Below are 19,080 nucleotides of genomic sequence, written 5' to 3' on the forward strand. Positions count from 1 at the left end.
AGATATGGATCAGCACCCAGTGAAGTATTTTCAGCACAGTCTTAAGGCCATCAGCCAACATATTTTGGCTTCATTTGGGAGAGCGCTTTTGTGGATTTTAGAGGGGAAATGAGAAGAGCTTGCGTTTAGGTAGATTTGGACATAGTCCAGAAGCCAAGTTTCAGGAGAGTTAACCATTTGAATTGATGAATTTTAACAAATTCTTGTTTGAGACCTTTGTTTTGGAGTCAACTTGGAATCTGCTGTTAGTACTTTTTCTTTTGCGTTGGATATTTTGTTGTATTCTCTGTTGTATAAAGCTTTTAGATGGATTTCGGGTAGGTAAATTTGCATGACCGCTTCTCTTTAATTTCTTATAAAAGATTGGTCACATCTCTTTAGGGGGTAGGGGTCTGGTCTCCATCTTTTTACCCAAATTGCAGCCCAAGTAGAAGAGGAATATTCGTCACACAGCTGGCTGAGAACTACCACCTCTTCTCCAAACCTACTGTTCTTCTAGGCTAAAGGGAGCAAACGGGGACAGATTCATTGGAAGTTTCCTTTAAGACACAAGAAAACACATAGGAGTGTGCAAGAATGCCAGGTTCATAATCCAAGTGCAGCAAGTGAATTGCCTTAACACAGCAATGGTTCTTAAAAGAGGGGGGGGGGCACCTTAGTTAATGATTTGTACCTATAGAGAAAATTAGTCAGACTGTCATACAAGCTCATAAGTGCACCACCCTCATTACCAAGGTCAAAATCAATTCACCATGAAGCATACACTAATTGAGAGCCAAGATAAGTATAGGTATAAATTAGGTGCCCCCATTTCCCCTTTAGACTTGGGGGCTTACAGAAATCGAAGACTGGATTTCAGAGGGCTACCCTGGCAATAAAATTGTCATAGAATACAAAAGCATTGGAACACTTTTTTCTTTGCGGGTTAAGACTGATCTGCGGTTCTGTAATAGGCATAGAAATTTAGGCAGGTAGATCATCAGCAATTCAGATACCTAGGTCCCAGGTTTCTTTATCGTTATAGGGGGATCCACATTCAGTTTAGAATATCCTGCTAAGTGCCACAGAGAAGCAGCTACAGTCATGGAGACAAATGCCCCTTCCCTTTATAGGGCAGGATTAATCTCTTAAAAACCAAACTGTCACCAGGAATGTCATCTTTAGCTTGTGACTGGTTCCAATAGCCGATGCTATGCTGAATTTGAAAATGTCTTTGTCAGCATTTTGAATCTCAGTAGTTTATGATAGTTTATTTTACATTACCTGTGGCCTGACAGCAGCGTGTGGGGGAAGAGCAGCTGCAGCCTGTATGTGCCTGTGTCTCTGTCTCCTCTCCCCCACACTCAAGCAGCTCCTCCCCACTTCTTGCCATGTGCATTGAGGAGGCGTGGGAGGGAGGGGGATGGTGTGAAGGAGAGGAGGAATGCATGAAGAGACACAGGCGCACACGGGTTGCAGCTGCCCCTCACCACATGATGCTTGCAGGAAGCCAGTTAATGTGAAATAAACTTTTATATAAACTAATGAAATGATTCAGAATAACAAAGGCATCTTTTCAGCATAGCATAGGCTATTGGAACCTTACATTGCCTCTATCCCTTCATTGTCCCTCTACATGCCTGTAAACTTAAGCAATGAGGTCCTAAAGCTGTATGCAAATGACCTGTGAAATGTCCAATGAGTCATTATCATATTCAAGCTGTCCAGCTTATTCATGAGTGGGAGGCACAGCCACACCCCCAGTGCATGACTGACGGCCTGTGTAATGATGTGAGGCTGTATAATGATGTGCTTCCTGGTGCTGGCGCCCCCTGCAGCCTGTGTGTGCATGTGTGTGTGTGTTTAGGAGAGATACAGCAGCTCCAGGCAGCCATGTTATAGCAGAACATGTCGGGCACTTGTGTAGCTGATGTCTGTGTCTCACACATGTGTATTAGGAGGATGCAGCATGTCAGCAGATGCAGCACACACACTAGCAATGCTTTACTATACATTACACACAGACATGAGCAGGGGGAGGAGAGGGGAGCAGGAGTGACATCACTGCCTCTGACCATGTGACCAGCCTCCTTTACATAATAAAGAAAAGATTATTTTACTTTAAAGGGGCAGCCTGCGCGTATGGGACCTGCTGCTTCAGTCATCTTTGGGTACGGCGGGAGTACATCGGACCCCCTTTCACTGAGACCCCTGCCGATCTGCAAGTTAGACCCTATGCTGTGGATCAGGCCCAACTTGCTTTGACCGAACAACCCCTTTAAGAAGGAATCTCTACCTGCCAGGCAAACTACGGTAGCCTCTTTCCCCAGCTTCAGTAATGCTACAATAATGGCCTCTCTGATTTGTATTCGGGAGAGTACCTAGTTTAAGGCAAGATTTAAATATTTGTTGGAGTTTTGGGACAACAAGTTCACTACTTGTACCTGGATGAGATTTCACATAAGAGGGAATTTAATACCCTACCTGGGGGGGGGGGGGCTAGTAGTTTAATGGGTGACAGCTTCCCTTTAAGTTAAGCAGCAGTAGCCACGATTGACCTGCTTCCCCTTTGTCTTGGGGTGAAACAGGACCTTCATTCTCATGATTGGTTGAGCCAACCCCTTTAAGTATTATAAAGAAAGACCTGAAAGATATTTATGGAAAAGTGGTTCTCTTTTCACTACCGTCTTTGCCTCCAGAATAACAATGTAAATCCGGTGACAGATTTCTGCAGCTTTTTCGTAAATTGAAACCTTGCCACGGCAGAAGTAAAGAAAGATAAGATAATTACTGCTGCTATTTTTACCAGCCGGCCAGCCAAAATCCTTAGTCCATACACCCAGATAGGGTTAAAGGGAGCAGGGAAGTCTTCAGGTGTCATATCATTTCACGTAGAATGTTGCCGCGCTCCGAAATTACATTAAGCAACTTTGTCTCATTAATGCGGTATGGTCAGGTCCTAATTAGAACCTAATTTGATGTCAATTTAAATTAAGAGGGCTTGCGTAAATTGGGCCTTTGTGACCTGGATAGTGCTAATCTCTAATCAGCAGACTGAATGGAACATGAAATCAAATTCCCGCAGTAGCGAGGAAATGACAGAAACAACTGACATTTTAAATTAAAATTACAAAATTTGCAGAAATAGATGTGCATGACCCCTGCTAAGGCATGTGTCAGGAAATCAAATGCACTGGAAGGATAAGCTGACAAACCTGAATTAATGTGATGGCTTTCGTACAGAAACTGCGCTATTTTTTTTTTTCTTCGCCTACCGTTTCTAAGTAGGCTAAATTTCATCTTAAATCGTGTGCGCATTTAGTTTTGGAGAGGTGTCTAATCCGCAGGTTTTATAGCTAAACCCGTATGTTCTTCTATAACCTTGTCCCCAAACGCCCCCATAAGAAGGTCTAACATCTCAATGGCATCTATGAGGAATTGTCATTTCAAGATGTATAGCTTATTGCCTTAAAGGGAAACGGTCACCACTTTTTCTGAAATTTTGACTTTGACATGTTGCCATAGAACCCTAATAATAATAAAAAATCATTTATATATATATATAGTGCACACAGATTACGCAGCACTGCACGGAGTTTGCCAAATCGGTCCCTGTCCCCAATGGGTCTCACAATCTAATCAACCTATCAGTATGTTTTGGAGTGTGGGAGGAAACCGGAGGACCCAGAGGAAACCCACGTAAACACGGAGAGAACATACAAACTCTTTGTGGTTGACCTGGATGCATATGAAAACCCTTTGTTTCACAGACAAAAAAAAAAAAAACTTTGGTCCCAAATTTATAAAATTCTCTAACTGGTATCCAGGCACAGAAACTAGCGTGCTGAACTAGGCATGGCCTGTACGGACAAGTCAAACTGCTCTCCCTCACCTCCTCAGTAATACCACATCTCGTCTCGTATGTCATCCGGTCAAAGTCTCGCACCTACACAGTAGCCTCTGTCAGCTGTCATACACAGTGGGCGTCGTAGCGGGTCCACGTCCTCCACGGGACCCACTTTTGGAGGCGTAGGAATGTGGCCATATGATATAGGAGGAGAGATGTGGTATTACTGAGGAGGGGAGAAAGGGCAGCTCTACTTGTCCGTACAGGCCACACCCAGTTCCACTCTCTAGAATCCCTGCCCGGATACCAGGTAAGGCATCAAAATACATTTTATTGATTTTGGACCAGGTGTTTTAGGTGAAACAAGGGTACCCTTATTGTTTAAGGTATATGGGAATCTGTCCCTTTAAAGGGAACCTGTTACCATATTTTACCCCACTGAACTAATAGCCCCCACACGTAGGGGGATAAAATGTCCTTTCTGGAATTCTCTGGAATACTTATGTAAAAATCTCCTCTAAAGGCATATGAAGATGAGCAGAGAAGAGTCATTTTTGACTGAGATGAGCAAAGGCTTCAAGAGGGGGGGGGGGGGGTCTGAAGTACCTAGAGACTTGATTCAAAAATGTTCTATTAAAGATGAGAATCTTATTCCTGAGGGGGATAGTAGTTAGTTTGATGGAGCAAAACTTGGAGAACAGGATCACTTCAAACCTGGCATGAGAGAACTGGTATTGCGCCTGTTAGGTCAGTATTAAAGTATAAGTATGGCTGGTCACACATATGAGAAATAGAATGCTTATTGGTCTATCAGCTATTCCTCCTCCTGACCCCAACACACATGCATGCCAAGCCCAGCCAAGTATGCATGTCTTCTTGATTGGGAATAGAGGGGAGTATCCACCTGTAGGCACCTTTTGCTGGTAGTTTATCTATGTTAAAATCTAAAAACTTGAGTATATTGATATTTAAAGGGGTATTCCAAGAATTGGCATTAACATTCACATTCAAATAGTTATTAAAATATAAGCTAATATGTAATTGGTTATGTGAAATGTCGCTCCTCTTAGCAGAAAACTGTTGTTGACTTACACTGTAATAAAGAATTAAAATGCTACTGGCCCTTTAATCAGTCCTGTGACACAGGACAGAAGATGGCCGCTGGTCACATGTCCACATCACATGTCCTGCACCTTCCTGGGCTGGTCATGTGATCACCACTATGTTTTGCCGTAGTCGGTTGGTTGCAGTGCATGCAGTATGGTCAGTGTTGTGGTGAAACGTTATGTGCAGTGATGACAGTTACACATCATTACTATGGTAACATCAGGACAGTCTGTTACATCATCACTGGAAGCAGAGCATAAGAGGGAGGAGGAGTTGCTGAGAACTGGGGGATCATGGGATTTGTTGTTGTAGATGGCGGCCATCTTGGACATAACTCTAGTTTAGAAAGCTCATAAAATTTTGTGAATCAGGAGAGCAATTTGTTTAAGCTCCATTTTGTGATTTGACATTGAGTTTTGTTATATTCACTTATTTATAGCATTATGGGTTTTTGTATCAGATGTTCATATTCCTGGAATACCACTGTAATGTCTCTGTTGCTTTGGTGAACCTGGTTGAATCGTATATTTTTGGAGTCCGATTCTCATACCTTGGAAATAATTTCCCCTACACACCAGCGTGTTCTGGCTGGAACGTCTGGCCCAAACGCTGAGCAATCGGAACAGAACTCAGCATGTCACTTCAGTTCCGTCTTTTATCGTTTGGGCCGGGCATTCCAGCCAGAACACACTGGGGGCGGGGCCTTGTGCAGGAAAGGGTTTACCTTTGCTTGGGCTGCTGTCTCCCCGCTCAGAGACATCCGGGGCACAGGACTAATTATTTGGGCCCCAGATCTTTTGACCTAGTGATGCCCCTGGTTACAGGCAAACCATAAAATATAGAGATTTTGCCTATCATGAACTACTGAAGCTTTCTGCTATTCCCGTTACCTACTGTAATAATTTTATCTGCATTTTCAAAGTATTTTGTTTGTTTGTGCGGCAGCTCACACATTCTTAAAGTTGAACTAGCAACTTAAATACTTCATTTTTTTTTCAGCACTGTGACCTCTGCTGTATTCACGGTGGGGGACAATGTTGTGTCGGGAAGTGATGACCGTACTGTGAAAGTTTGGGATTTAAAAAATATGAGATCACCCATCGCCACCATTCGAACAGATTCTGCTGTAAACAGGTAAGGAGGAGATGGGAACATTTGGGTAACACCTATAGCTCTTATCGTACCCTGTAGCCTAACAATACTAAGAGCATATACATATTATGTGGTGCTCATATAAATGTTCAGCACACAATTTCATATTAGATGTATGTATATATACATATGAAATGTATAATATATATATGAAATAAATAATGCAATTTTATTTGGATGCTAGACATTTTTGGACTCTCAGGATGTGCCTTGTTTCTTAACCATTAGACAATTCTCTGATCACCAAATTAAACTAAAAATGATAGGTGGATAGGAATATTACCAGAAGGCTGAAGTTGAGAATCCTAAACCTAGTACAGGCGGTCCCCTACTTAAGAACACCAGACTTGCAGATGACTCTAGTTACAAACAGACCTCTGGATGTTTGTAATTTACTGTAACAGTTATCAAAGGAGTCTGCAATTAAGCTATACGAGCTGAATGTTTATGAAGTGATTCCGCAGTCCTGCCACTTACTACTTTTCTTTGTGCAGACTCTCTGTGATTCTTTGTTTAGCATCTCTGAGCTCTGCTAAATGGGGGGACCTGTGGCATGAAAGTTACTCATCCTGCTCCCTCCCCCTTCTTTCTCTCAGTAACTGTCAATGAGGACTGACTGAAAAAATAGTGGGTGAGGTCATGAGAACAGCTTAGAGCAGAGAGAGAGGATAGATAGATGCAGAGACATAATGGAAGACATTTATTGAAAAATAGCCAACCCCTTTAAGATGTATCCTATGGGTAGGTAATTTATATTAAAGGGGTTGTCCGAGTCATTAAAAAAAAAAAAACATTGTTGCCCGGGAGGGGGCTTGTTAAATAATATAAACCTTTACTTACCTCCGCAGTCCCTCTGGGCATCCTGCGCTGCCGTCCCATGCCCTATGTACAGAAACGCGGAAGCTGTGCTGTGTTCAGCTTCCGGCCGGCCACGTCCTCCTGTCCCTATTCCCCGCGGGATGAGTAGGCGTGGCAGCCACCTTGGCCTTCGGGAAGCGGAATGCAGTGCAGCTTCCGTGACCCTGTTTGTTCACCTGGGGCACGGATTGGAGAGACGGTAGCACTGGATGCCGGGAGTGACCATGGAGGTAAGTAAATGTTTATTTTTTATAAGCAGCCCCCTCCCGGCCACCACCAAGATTTTTTTTTTGGTCTTGGGTAACCCCTTTAAGATCTGATAACCTAGAAACCCCTCTGACTCTTAACGGCTAATGACCATATAACTTCCTACCTTGCCGGTGGTTTACGGCCCAAATACATGGTGATGGATTCTGTTATAATAATCTAGTGATAATAATTAATCAGGAGCCTTTTTATAATTTTTGGGTTGATACCCATTCTCGGGGCGCTGTGAGGCATTGTCTATCCTTGTCTCCTTTGTGCGCCTTGTACGATGCACTAAGCAGTCCCGGGGGTGTAGGAATCCATTGTGATATTGTTCTCTAATCATCAATACGCACTTCAATGGTTCCAGACAAACTGTAATCACTTTTTAGGGGCTGCAAGAGAAAGCAACATGGATTCAGTCTGCAGCTTTCATATAAATAAAATCTGAATACACTTCATTCTCTTCCCAGCCAAGAATTCACGAGTGTGAAATAGGACAAGTGAATGAGCTGAGACATTAACGTAATGCGCTGCCATTACCCGCTCTCCCATTTATCACTAGAGCTGGAGATGACTGTTTGCTACAGACGTGTTTTTATTATTATTTTGCTATAATGGCTTCCAGGAGAAACAATGGCTTATAAAATTGTTCTTTACTTTAACTAATGTAATATGTTAAGAATAATCCCACTTATTAGTTACAATCCGGGGGTGCAGACTATGATACTTTGCAGTTTGATCTTGTATATGTCTCTTCTGTTATCAAACTTCTCTCAAGCTGTCCCTGTCCTCTGGAATTCTCTACCTTATCTGTTTTTAAGACTTCCCCAATTATCCATTACATAATGTCAATTCATTTCAGTGGCTGCCATTTGTGTACCCTCCTTTTTTTTCCAAATTATCAAGAATCAAGTCCTATTCATCCAACTCTTTCTCCAATGAGACTCTACTGCCCAAATTTTGTGAGGAGATATGCCAGATGACCATACCAGGGTTACCAGGTTCTTAATATGTTAATGGTATCAGTCTTCACTTCCAAGCAGCCCCAGTGTTTCTATAAAGATGAATGGTTCTGCGCCAAAGGTTTATTTTTAAAAACCAAAAACTTGCAAAACTGACAAGACGCAATAATTTTGACTTCATACTAAGGTCTTCCTCAGGTTGCCTTAGAAAGTCTCTACAAGGTTGAAACACGTTCCATCTGCCTGTAGTCTAAGTACAGGCGGTCCCCGACTTAAGAACACAGACTACCCCTAGTTGCAAACGGACCTATGGATGTTGGTAATTTACTTTACTTTTGTCCCAGGGACATTACTCATAGATCCAGGCACAGTGACTGTGGAAATCTTATATATTTGTTATCCATGGCCTCCGACCTTCTAAAATCTACTCCGTTCTGCAGATTAACAGGTTGTTACACTCTCCCCCTCCCCCCTGCTCACTCAGCACTTCTCCCCTCCCTCTGCCTTATGTAATCTCACTGCAGCACAGGAAGTTGCAGCACACAGAGGGGGGGGGGGGGGGGCTAGTGCTCCTGCACACTGTAACCTCTTGTGAATCTGCAGCATGGAGGGGCTCTGGTTACACCCCCAGTAGTTTTTCATTAGCATAATTTTAGAATAAAGCAAGCCATGGATAACAAATAGAAGATGACCACAGTCATTGTACCTGGATCTATGAGTAATGTCCCTGGTTAATCATGCTTGATTTTGATAGTAGATTTCCTTCAATAGTGTTACGACCTTTGTGGGGTCCGATTGTCCGCATAGTTATAGCCAGTCTTTCATGTTTGTCTGGAAACTGCCACTTCATATAAAGTTTAGCTGTTGTTTATTTAATAAACTTAACTTTTTAACAAAAAAAAAATTCACATTTCTGTTTTGATTTATATTTGTTACATTTTTGTCAGTATTCATGACTTGTGGATTATAACACTATGTTATGTTTTATAACTTTACGGTATAATATTTTTTCTCTTTTAGGATTAGCGTGTCTGTCGGCCAGAGGATCATCGCCCTTCCACATGACAATCGGCAGGTTCGGTTATTTGACATGTCTGGAGTAAGATTAGCTCGTCTTCCTCGCAGCAATAGACAAGTAAGTTTAGCTGAAGGGCAGAGCACTTATTATTGTTTTTACCGCAGCCATAAATACTTTTCCAAATTCTTCATGCACTTGCCTTTTCTTTATTTTAATGATTGATATAATATATTCAGTGGGTGGGACTTCATTGTCACTTTCCTGCAGTCCAGCACAAGTGATAACATATTCTGGCAGGATATTCAGTGCGATACATACAAAGAAGAGGTGACTGAATTGCTGTTTATTGTAATTAACCCCTTATGGCACGACCTGAAAAGGCTTTAAAGGAAATCAACCTCTCAAAAAAACACAAAAAAAACCTACAAATACTCACTTAGAAAAGAAAGTTATAATTAGCAGCACAGAGCATGGGGGTCAAGATGTCCGGTGCTCCGGGCTGCTAATTATGCATGCTGCACCCCCCCCCCCTCCCCGCACCTCCCTCTCCCATGCTGAAGTTTATCTCCCACCACTGCCTCATTCACAGTCATTACACATTTAAGGAAATCAACCACATGGATTTGTTTTAACCAAAGTATATTTACGTGCTGACGTGTGCCCCCTAAAAGTGGATCTGTTGTACATTTAGGTGTTAATGGCTTATTTTGTTGTGAAAAGGGACTTTTAAAAAATATGCAAGTAAGCCTCAGGGGCTCCCGTGTAGTTTACAGAAGCCTTCTCTGTCTCCGGCTCCCTGGCAGGGGAAGGGAGGGAAGGAGGTGGCCATAATAAGGCGTGGAGCAGCAGATGGAGCCAGAAGGAAAGTTTTTCACCTGTTCTGTGTGTTCGCCCTCACTTGATTTTGGCTCAAAATACCTGAATGAAATAACAGAAGACCTAACAGAGATGTGAACTGGCCCTTAGATGTCCTTAGCAGCAGATGTACAGTGGGACCTTGGGTTACAAGTAACTTGGTCTGCAAGACAAGTTTACATTTTATAAAAATTCTCATTTTTAGAATAGTAGCAAAGTTTCATAATACAAGCTCTATGTGACCCTCCGCACCCTCTACTGTACCTCCATCTCGAACACAATATTGAAGGAAAAGAAATAAAGGCACAAGATGATGTACTACAGATATTTTGGGGTGTGGAACGATCAGTCTGTTTCAATGAGTTCCTAAGCAAAACTTGCAAATTGGGTGTGTGTGTGCGCAAGCAGTGCGCATATACGTGCATCTCCCTGCACTGCTGGCGAGCCCGAATACCGGAAAAGTAGAGATGTGGGGAGAAGAGGACACCGGAGGGTGAATTATTTAATTTTTTAAGTGGGGGGGATGCTGTGGAAATTGTATTAATTGGGGGGGGGGATGCTGTGGACATTGTATTAATTGGGGGGGGAGGCTGTGGACATTGTATTAATTCGGGGGGGAGGCTGTGCACATTGTATTATTTGGTGGGGGGCTGATGGCTATTTTTTTTTTATGAGGGAAGGCTACTGGACATTTTATTAAAACGAACTGAAGAAATTATTAAAGAGTAACTGGAGTAGTTAGAAAAGAGTAGTGTCTGTATTAAAGATGAGCGAGTGTACTCGTCCGAGCTTGATGCTCATTCGAGCATTAGAGTACTCGAAACGGCTCGTTGCTCGGACGAGTATCTCGCCGGCTCGAGATCGAGCATTTACTTAACAAAACACAGTGAAGAACACAATTAAAACAGTGAACACAGGATAATTTAAGTGAAGAACATATTGCAGATGTGTGAGTGGGGGCTAAAGGGCTGGAGAGAAACGGAGCGGGCATCACGGAGCGGAGGCTGGATCAGGCATGCAGGAGCGTAGACTGAAGCGGAGCGGGCATGGAGGAGTGGTGGCTGGAGGGCTGGAGCGAAACGGAGCAGGCATCACGGAGTGGAGGCTGGATCAGGCATGCAGGAGCGGAGGCTGAAGTGGAGCGAGGCGGGGGCTGGAGCGGGCATGGAGGAGCGGGCATGGAGGAGTGGGCAGGGCTTGGAGTGAAACGGAGCAGGCATGGAGGAGAGGAGCGGGGGCTGAAGTGGAGGCTGGAGCTGGACCAACAGTCTGACCCTGATCACATCACAGCCCGAGCACAGAAAGAACACGGTGAAGAACACATTGCAGATGTTCCGTACATCTGTTAACTTATCGGAAGACACGCGCCGAACGGTGTTCTTCACAATAGTATATGAAGAACATACTCCAAAACATACTGGTAGGTTGTTTAGATTGTGAGCCCCATGAGGACAGGGACCAATTTGAAATGCTTTGTGCAGCGCTGCGTAATCTGTGTGCGCTATATAAATAAAGAATTATATTATTATTATTATTATTATGTGTGAAGAACACATTGCAGTTGTATGGAAACATCTGCAATGTGTTCTTCACATATATTGTTTTTCACATACTATTGTGAACAACACTGTTCTGTATGCGTGTCTTCGGATAAGTTAGCAGATGTACGGAAACATCTGCAATGTGTTCTTCACTGTTCTTTCAATGTGTTCTTTCAGTGAAAACATCTGCAATGTGTTCTTCTTCAGTGTTCTTCTTTCAATGTGTTCTTTCAGTGAAAAATGCTCGAGTCTCCCATTGAGTTCAATGGGGTTCGTTATTCGATACGAGCACTCGAGCATCAGGAAAAGTTCGACCCGAGTAACGAGCACTCAAGCATTTTAGTGCTCGCTCATCTCTAGTCTGTATTTGCTACTCTAGGCTTATACTTGAGTTAATAAGTTTTTTCCCAGTTTCTTGTGGTAAAATTAGGTATCTCGACTTTTATACTTGGGTCGGCTTATACTCGAGTGTATAAACTAATTTAAAATGCCCTCTAAGTTGGATACTTTTTGATTCATTTTAGAGAATGGATTTCAGTTTTAGCAATATATATATATATATATATATAGCATTATACCAAAACTAAACATCATGTTATTGTTTCAGACATGGCTTAATATTAATCTTGCTTATATGTCCTTTCAGGGCCACCGTAGAATGGTCTGCTGCTCAGCTTGGAGTGAAGACCATCCGACATGCAACCTCTTCACTTGTGGCTTTGATCGCCAGGCCATAGGATGGAACATAAACATCCCTGCGTTGCTGCAAGAGAAATGAACCTAAGACGACATGAATATGTATTGTTTGTATTTTGCATTTTTACCATGGACATTTTCCATCAGTGCAGGCGATTACCGGCCGACTGTCATTGTGAGACCCGCCCCTCAAAAAAAAACAAAAAACGAGTGCTTTGTAAACGTGTTCTCATTCCCTCATTGTGCATGATGCATCTAGGGAAAACAAGACAAGGGAAGAGTCATTTTTCCCTACGTTTTAATGATGAAATATTTCTTTGGGATCCCTTCACCGGGGGGAAAAAAAAAAGCGTGGTCTTTATTCTTCACGGAGAGCACATTCTAGTGCTTGTTACGTGTCACTATCAGATGTAGATGTGCAGTAGGGCATTACATTACTGTGATATAAATGTGAATCTCATGTAATTGTTGTGAAGGATGTAATAGTCTGCTGCATTTATACACCGGCGGATCCGCCTCCTGTACGGAAAAAATAAAATAGGCATAAAAGTAAATTAAAAGCTGTTACAGAAATAAACTATGAAATAGAGTGTATATTCCACTCATGGCATAGTTCAGCATTATATCATGAATGCATCATAAGGCATTTGCTGGTTTTGGTATTTTTTTTTTTTTTTGTTTTCTCCCTTTCGAGTCAGGTTTTAGCATTTTATCTTTTTGGTTTTTATTCTATGTATGTTTTTATTCTTTGTTCTTTACCTGATGTCCGTCTTGTTACAAAATGAGCAAAACTGAATTGTTCAGCCAGAATTGTAGATCTGATGATGATGAATGCTGGAATTTACTCTTCCATTATGTTGTAGATACTACAGGTGCAGGCAGAAGTTCACTTTTGGCCATTTTAAACGTGGGATCTAGATATTCTGAGAATGATTGTACATGATTAGGAAACAAATGTCAACTCTTTTTATATATCCTCCAGAAATGGCACCACTCTCGTTCATGTGACGCGTATGGCTTTGTTGCTAAGCTCTATTTAAAGATATAAGGGTGATGCAATAGCAACGACTGCCAAAGAGAGGCGCCGTTAGCCGAAAAAGTGCAAACCCCTATTATAATTCCTAACACAAGTTTTGGTTACCAGGAATTTTACTATATTCTGCTTATCTGAAGTCTGAGCATGTATTATACTTCAGAGCTGTATTCGTAATGCTGCTACTTCCTACAGCTGAACTCCTTTAGTGCATCGCCCTCAGCTGCCTAGACCTAAAAAACCTTACTGTGTAGAATGTATAAACTGTATTCCCCAGACTACAATTTGTCAGATTATATGCTATAAAGAAATGGGTGGGCATTTTTGGCACCGGTCTTGATAGCCCCTTACCACTGTGTAACATTCCCTTGTAGGCATAGGCCTTCCCCTACGGCTCCAGTAGTCCCTTATAACAAGCTTTCATAGTATGAAAGCTTGTTATAAGGAGTGGTCCTACATTAATAAAAATTTTACTGGTGGGCTGTATAAAAATAAACTTGTACTTGCCTCCTTTGGTATGGTTGATGCCCCACGCCTCCGTCTGTCACTGCAGCTCCGCTCTGACAACTTCCGACGGCCTGGCTATGGCCATAATTGACTAGGGGTCTCCAATTCGGCAGCTAATCCGACAAATTGAAGCCACTAACAATTGGCAATAGCTATGATTGGCACAGGGTTCTCCAGTCTGGCAGCCAATTCGACAAATTGGAGCCTCTAACAATTGGCAATAGCTATGATTGGACAGGGGTCCCCAATCTGGCAAATTGACGCTACTAACAATTAGCTATGGCTATTATTGGCCAGAGATCCCCCAATCCGGCAAAGTGAAGCAATGGCTATGATTGGCTGCCGGATTGGAGACAATCTGGCAAATTGACGCTCCTAACAATTTGCCATGACTATGATTGGACAGGGGTCTCCCCAGGGCTAATCATAGCCAAGGCTAGTTGTTGGGAGCGTTGCTGGATGGCAGACCCCTGGCCAATTGGCAGCCAAACCGTCAATCCAGCAATATGTCTGGATCACACATCCGAACAGGACTGCTGGACTCCCTATCTATATTTGGAAACTGTGCAGGCTAGACAAAATATTTCAGTGCTAAGAGTGTAAAGAGTTAGAATTTGTTACGGTGGTGTAGGGTCTTCTTTTAGACCCAATTTCCAGTTACGCCAGCCTCTTCTTGTCTTAGGCAATAGTAGGACTAATACTTCAGCCAAGGCTCTGCCCAGGCCTTGCTTAGTTATAATAATAATCTGTTAGGAGCCCTTTCTTGTGAAAATTGAAATCGGGCACACAATGTGATCTTCAATCACCAAAATATTAAAGCAAATTTAAAGCACCTTAGCTCCGAGATGCCGTTATGAACAATTTGTAACACTCTCAAATAGCATTTTCAGTGGCTGCGAGTTGACCTTCTTTCGAAGGACTTTGACAACATTTAAAGAAATTTCCAAAAAAATAATAAAAAGGTATAAAGGTCGCCTTTCAGATTATTATTATTTTTTTTTCTTTTATCTCGAAATATTATTTTAGAAGCGTTGCATCTTTCATATTTACATTGCTGGACTGTTAATATTGTTATAATATATTGTTGCCTCCGTTTTTCTCCTTGAAAATAGATGAATCGATGATTAGTTTGGTAACTGGTGCAGTTGACTCGCCACCAGGAGATAATAGTCAGCAATAACTCGGTCGGCTTTTCTATTTGCACATGAATAAGAATATGATGACACTCCAGGAGAATCCTTACATTGAAATGATATGTGTATAATATAAATGTATTGATGTATAGGTCACACGTCATTGTAAAATAAGCCAGGCTCGTCCATTTGAGTCAAGGTTAACATAACCTCCATTAAATCCAAAATCCATTGTTTATCCGTTATAAGAATCCGTTATTTCCCTTTTATGTACTTGCCGAATAAATGATCTATGTAGAATGTGTTTATGACGACAAAGAACTTTAGTTGTATCTCTGGACATATCTAGATTTGAAACTGTCATAAAGAGTGGCTGTGCACCTGAAGAAGGTATTCAAGTACCAGGGCAAGACCTAAAGCGGTAGTGGAGGGGGGGGGGGGGAGGGTCTTCTGTAAGTAAGGGCTTTGAACTTCACCATTTCAATATGTGTTTTCCTTAAATGGGCTCTACGCTTTCAGCAAATAATTATGGTTGTGTAATGAAAAGTTACACAATTATCCAATATACTTTCTGTATCAATTCTTCAAGGTTTTCTACCTGCTTTATCTCTATAGGAAGCTTCTATGTTTACTTCCTGTGGGTAAAACCCGGTCCCTGGTCATGTGATGTCGCACAGGTGCACAGCTCATTTTATCCCTGGTCATGTGATGTCACACAGGTGCACAGCGCGTTTTATCCCTGGTCATGTGATGTCACACAGGTGCACAGCGCGTTTTATCCTTGGTCATGTGATGCAAAGCTTGTTAGATTCCATAGAGTAATCAGAGCTAAGTGATCTATAATAAGCCATCTGACATTGTGGACCAGTTATCCACTTTCAATATATGCTGATTGTATAATGTTCCCCTGTTGGCAGACCCAGAAATAAGTTGCTATCAGAAAGGAAACTGAAAGGAACTACGGGGGGAAATAAAACGGAAATGGTCACCAGCCATTTGACAGACTTTTCACAAAATAGGGTACCATGTAGCGCTAATAATACCATGGCACCCTCCATTTACCTGAAAAATGTTTGGAGTGAGGACTGGTGGCTGGACAAGACCCTGCTCCCTATGACTTTCTGCTGGATCTGGCTGTATGCCAGGGATGAGCACAAAGTCCATTTTATGGGGTTGGGAGGTAAACCTATTTTAGATAAGAGGGTGCTCTTGTCTTACTAGGGCTCTGAGAACCTGTCACTACCTGTATTGTGTAAAAGGTGGTGAGCGGTTCCTTTTAAGCATTACAGAGTGCCCACAATCAAATAAGTGGGATGTTCTTGTAATACAGGACAGGTCTTTCAGATGGAGATGTGCCCTTTGTATCCATTCTACAAACTGGCTAAAAGATTAATACAACCAGGAGAACCTTCATTATATTTATGGCATTGGGTAAAACACGGTACATGGCACTAAAGGGCAACCATGGATAACTGGAGATTTGAAGATGAATATCCACATTATGTACTGAAATGTATAGACCTAGGAAAGGTCAACAACATAAATACATACTATTGGAATGACCCAAGTAACATAATACTATGAACTATTTATAAGGACATATACAATTGAAATTGCTGTATGTGTCTGTTGGTCCGCATCCATATATATGTTCATATATATAGTTGGCGGCCAGATATACGTCCCCCAGTGGCACCGTACACTGAAAAAAGATCGAACATGCTCATGCTCTATCTTTCCCCGTGTTTACGGCCCTGCAGTGCTGATTCCTATGGATAGGGGGCAGTTGCCCCCCTCCTCTCCAGAGCGCTGCAGTATGATCGCCCGGCTACGGTGGGACAAGCATATGTATGTCTGAATGTAGGCTTGGATTGTTATGACCTTGTAATTTCTCCCATATTCATAAAGGATTGTCCTGTTGTTTGCAGCACATTGGCTTGAAGGATTTATTCCTATACTCTAGTGAAAATTGCTGCATTTTAATAATCTGGAACCAGTATAATTTTTTGATCACTGCTTGGCTGGTTGGCCCATGTAAAGTGTCCTGTGAGCTTGGCACAAAAGCAGTAGCTAGTTTCCAGCCGCCATAAACTAGCAAAATTCCCCATCTTGGTGGGGTGAGCATTGTGACCGAACCGGGTGGCCACACAGAAAATAGAGCACCCACTCAACTTCCTATGAATATGGAAGGGGCAAGGAGAGCTCAAACTTCCCTCTGTTCTGAACCTGGTCATGTTCTACCCCAGGTATGACCCAGGCTGTCTACTAGGGTCTGAGTCTTTTCTAAGGTTTGATTAGGGCAAATGTGCCTTGTGGTGAGATCGAAATACAATGAGGTCGTGTAGTTCAAAAACGTGATGAGTGGGGATCTCTAGGTTAGATGTGCCCTTACAACGTATAGCACAGACTTATCCCACTGTATGGCTTATATAGTGGGATACATCACCCGGGGACCCCCATGAACAGTGACATCAATGGATCCCCCTCCTGCTGAGGGACGTGGCCGCTCAGCAGCTGGAGCTCCGGAATGCAATGCGCTGCATCCTCTCGCCAGAGGCTTCTATGTCTTTGCCCTTTTCAGCAGAAGAAACGTATACTAGTTAAATGGAGGCAACAACTATGCCTCAGTCTGCCAGGATACGTCAATGTAAACATTCAGCGTATACGTTGGGAGCTTTCCCAACATATACGCTGAGCATGTACAAAAAAACGAGATGTGAACCTAGCGTATCCCAGATAATTTGGCCCAATACGTGACACAACTTTCGCGCACTTAATTCGGGTGTGAGAAATGGCCCTCAATGCTTACAAATCTACCCCAACACCATCATTAAAATGCAAGTTATTTGAATGGGATTAGGGAAGAGGTTAGGCTTCTGGTCGCTCCACTACACATGAGGATCAGAAAGGTAAAAATTCTTATTTTTACACTACAGAAAACAGGTATTTCCATAATTTTTGAGCACATGCTATTGGGATCTGCAAACAGATCTAATGTCTACTGGGAAGCATAGTCCATGGATGGATTATCTAGTTATTATGGCTTTTATACAGCTAGGACTGCAGAAGGTTGTACATAGATTTACTTCTTGCATTGAGTAGGAGCACAACATGCACAAAAGAATGTCATTCTTAATGGAACGTAATGAGGGTTGAACTGTGGGATGTTCCTCAGGGGAGTTGACCTTATGAGGTCACCCATCCAGGACATCCTTTATTTCACTCCAGCAGGGAGCGGGGACAGTGCAGAGTTATGGTCGATGCCCGCTCCACATAGCAAGTTCTTCTTTTGGCCTGAGCTCATAATTTGGATGCTATGTCTGAATAACAAACACTGGAAATCTGCATTACACAAATTTGTGGGAAATCTATGTATCTACGAAGCCCAGCATTTTATCATCCAATTTTTTCACAACGCTCATATAAAGGTAAACTAACCTTCATTTCTTAACTTATAACAGTCATGTCAAATATTGTATAAAATTGGCATCTGTATATTAGTGATCTCTGTGTTCTTCTAGTATTGTTTTATAGTATTGTTGAGCACTTTTTTGGGGGAATTTTTGTCCATGAGGATGTAAAGGTTTAGTAAAGTACAAATGCTGATGATCATCTAGTCTCTTCTTGATGAAATGTGATACAATAAACAATACAGCATTAACTCGATGAACTGCCATGAGATGAAAGTACATTCTTCCCTGTTTGACATTAAAGTTGAATGTTTGTTTTTTTTCTTAAATAAAAGAATTATTTCAAAACATGAAATGTTTCTTCGATGGATCTTACGGCAGAGATTGAGTGCGCTCATGGTGAAGGTAGAATTTTATTAATCTGTAATGTCTGATGAGGTCTTGTATTTCATGCAATAAAGTTTATAGGTTTTTTTTAGGCTCCATTCACAGCTCCACAAATGGCAAACAGAGTCCCACCCCACTAAGTCCTGAACACTGCTCCCTATATAAAGGGGAGAAGTGAGGAGTGCTCACCTCCCTCCCTTCTCCATCTGGTCATGTGCTACGGCCCGGGAGAAAGAACACAGACGTGTGAATGGAGGCTTATACTGATGGAATGTATAGGAGCCATTGCTAGAGTAATGCAGTCTAATGGTCAGTATGGTCATGTAGTTGGGGCAACTGATAGGGT

General features: G+C 42.2%; 1 protein-coding gene across 2 annotated transcripts in view; it reads left to right on the plus strand.

The window, feature by feature from the left end:
• WDR37 (WD repeat domain 37) overlaps nucleotides 1-18,702 on the plus strand; it is a 121,239-nt gene extending 102,537 nt beyond the window's left edge. For both annotated transcript variants that reach the window (XM_072153996.1, XM_072153997.1), the window contains exons 13-15: nucleotides 5,933-6,067; nucleotides 9,175-9,289; nucleotides 12,215-18,702. In XM_072153996.1, the coding sequence (XP_072010097.1) occupies nucleotides 5,933-6,067; nucleotides 9,175-9,289; nucleotides 12,215-12,346 (382 nt within the window). In that variant the 3' untranslated portion in view covers nucleotides 12,347-18,702. The remainder of the gene's footprint in view (nucleotides 1-5,932; nucleotides 6,068-9,174; nucleotides 9,290-12,214) is intronic.
• Nucleotides 18,703-19,080: the final 378 nt, after the last annotated feature.

Source organism: Engystomops pustulosus, chromosome 5, assembly GCF_040894005.1.
Source record: "Engystomops pustulosus chromosome 5, aEngPut4.maternal, whole genome shotgun sequence".
NCBI classification, from domain to species: Eukaryota; Metazoa; Chordata; class Amphibia; order Anura; family Leptodactylidae; genus Engystomops; species Engystomops pustulosus.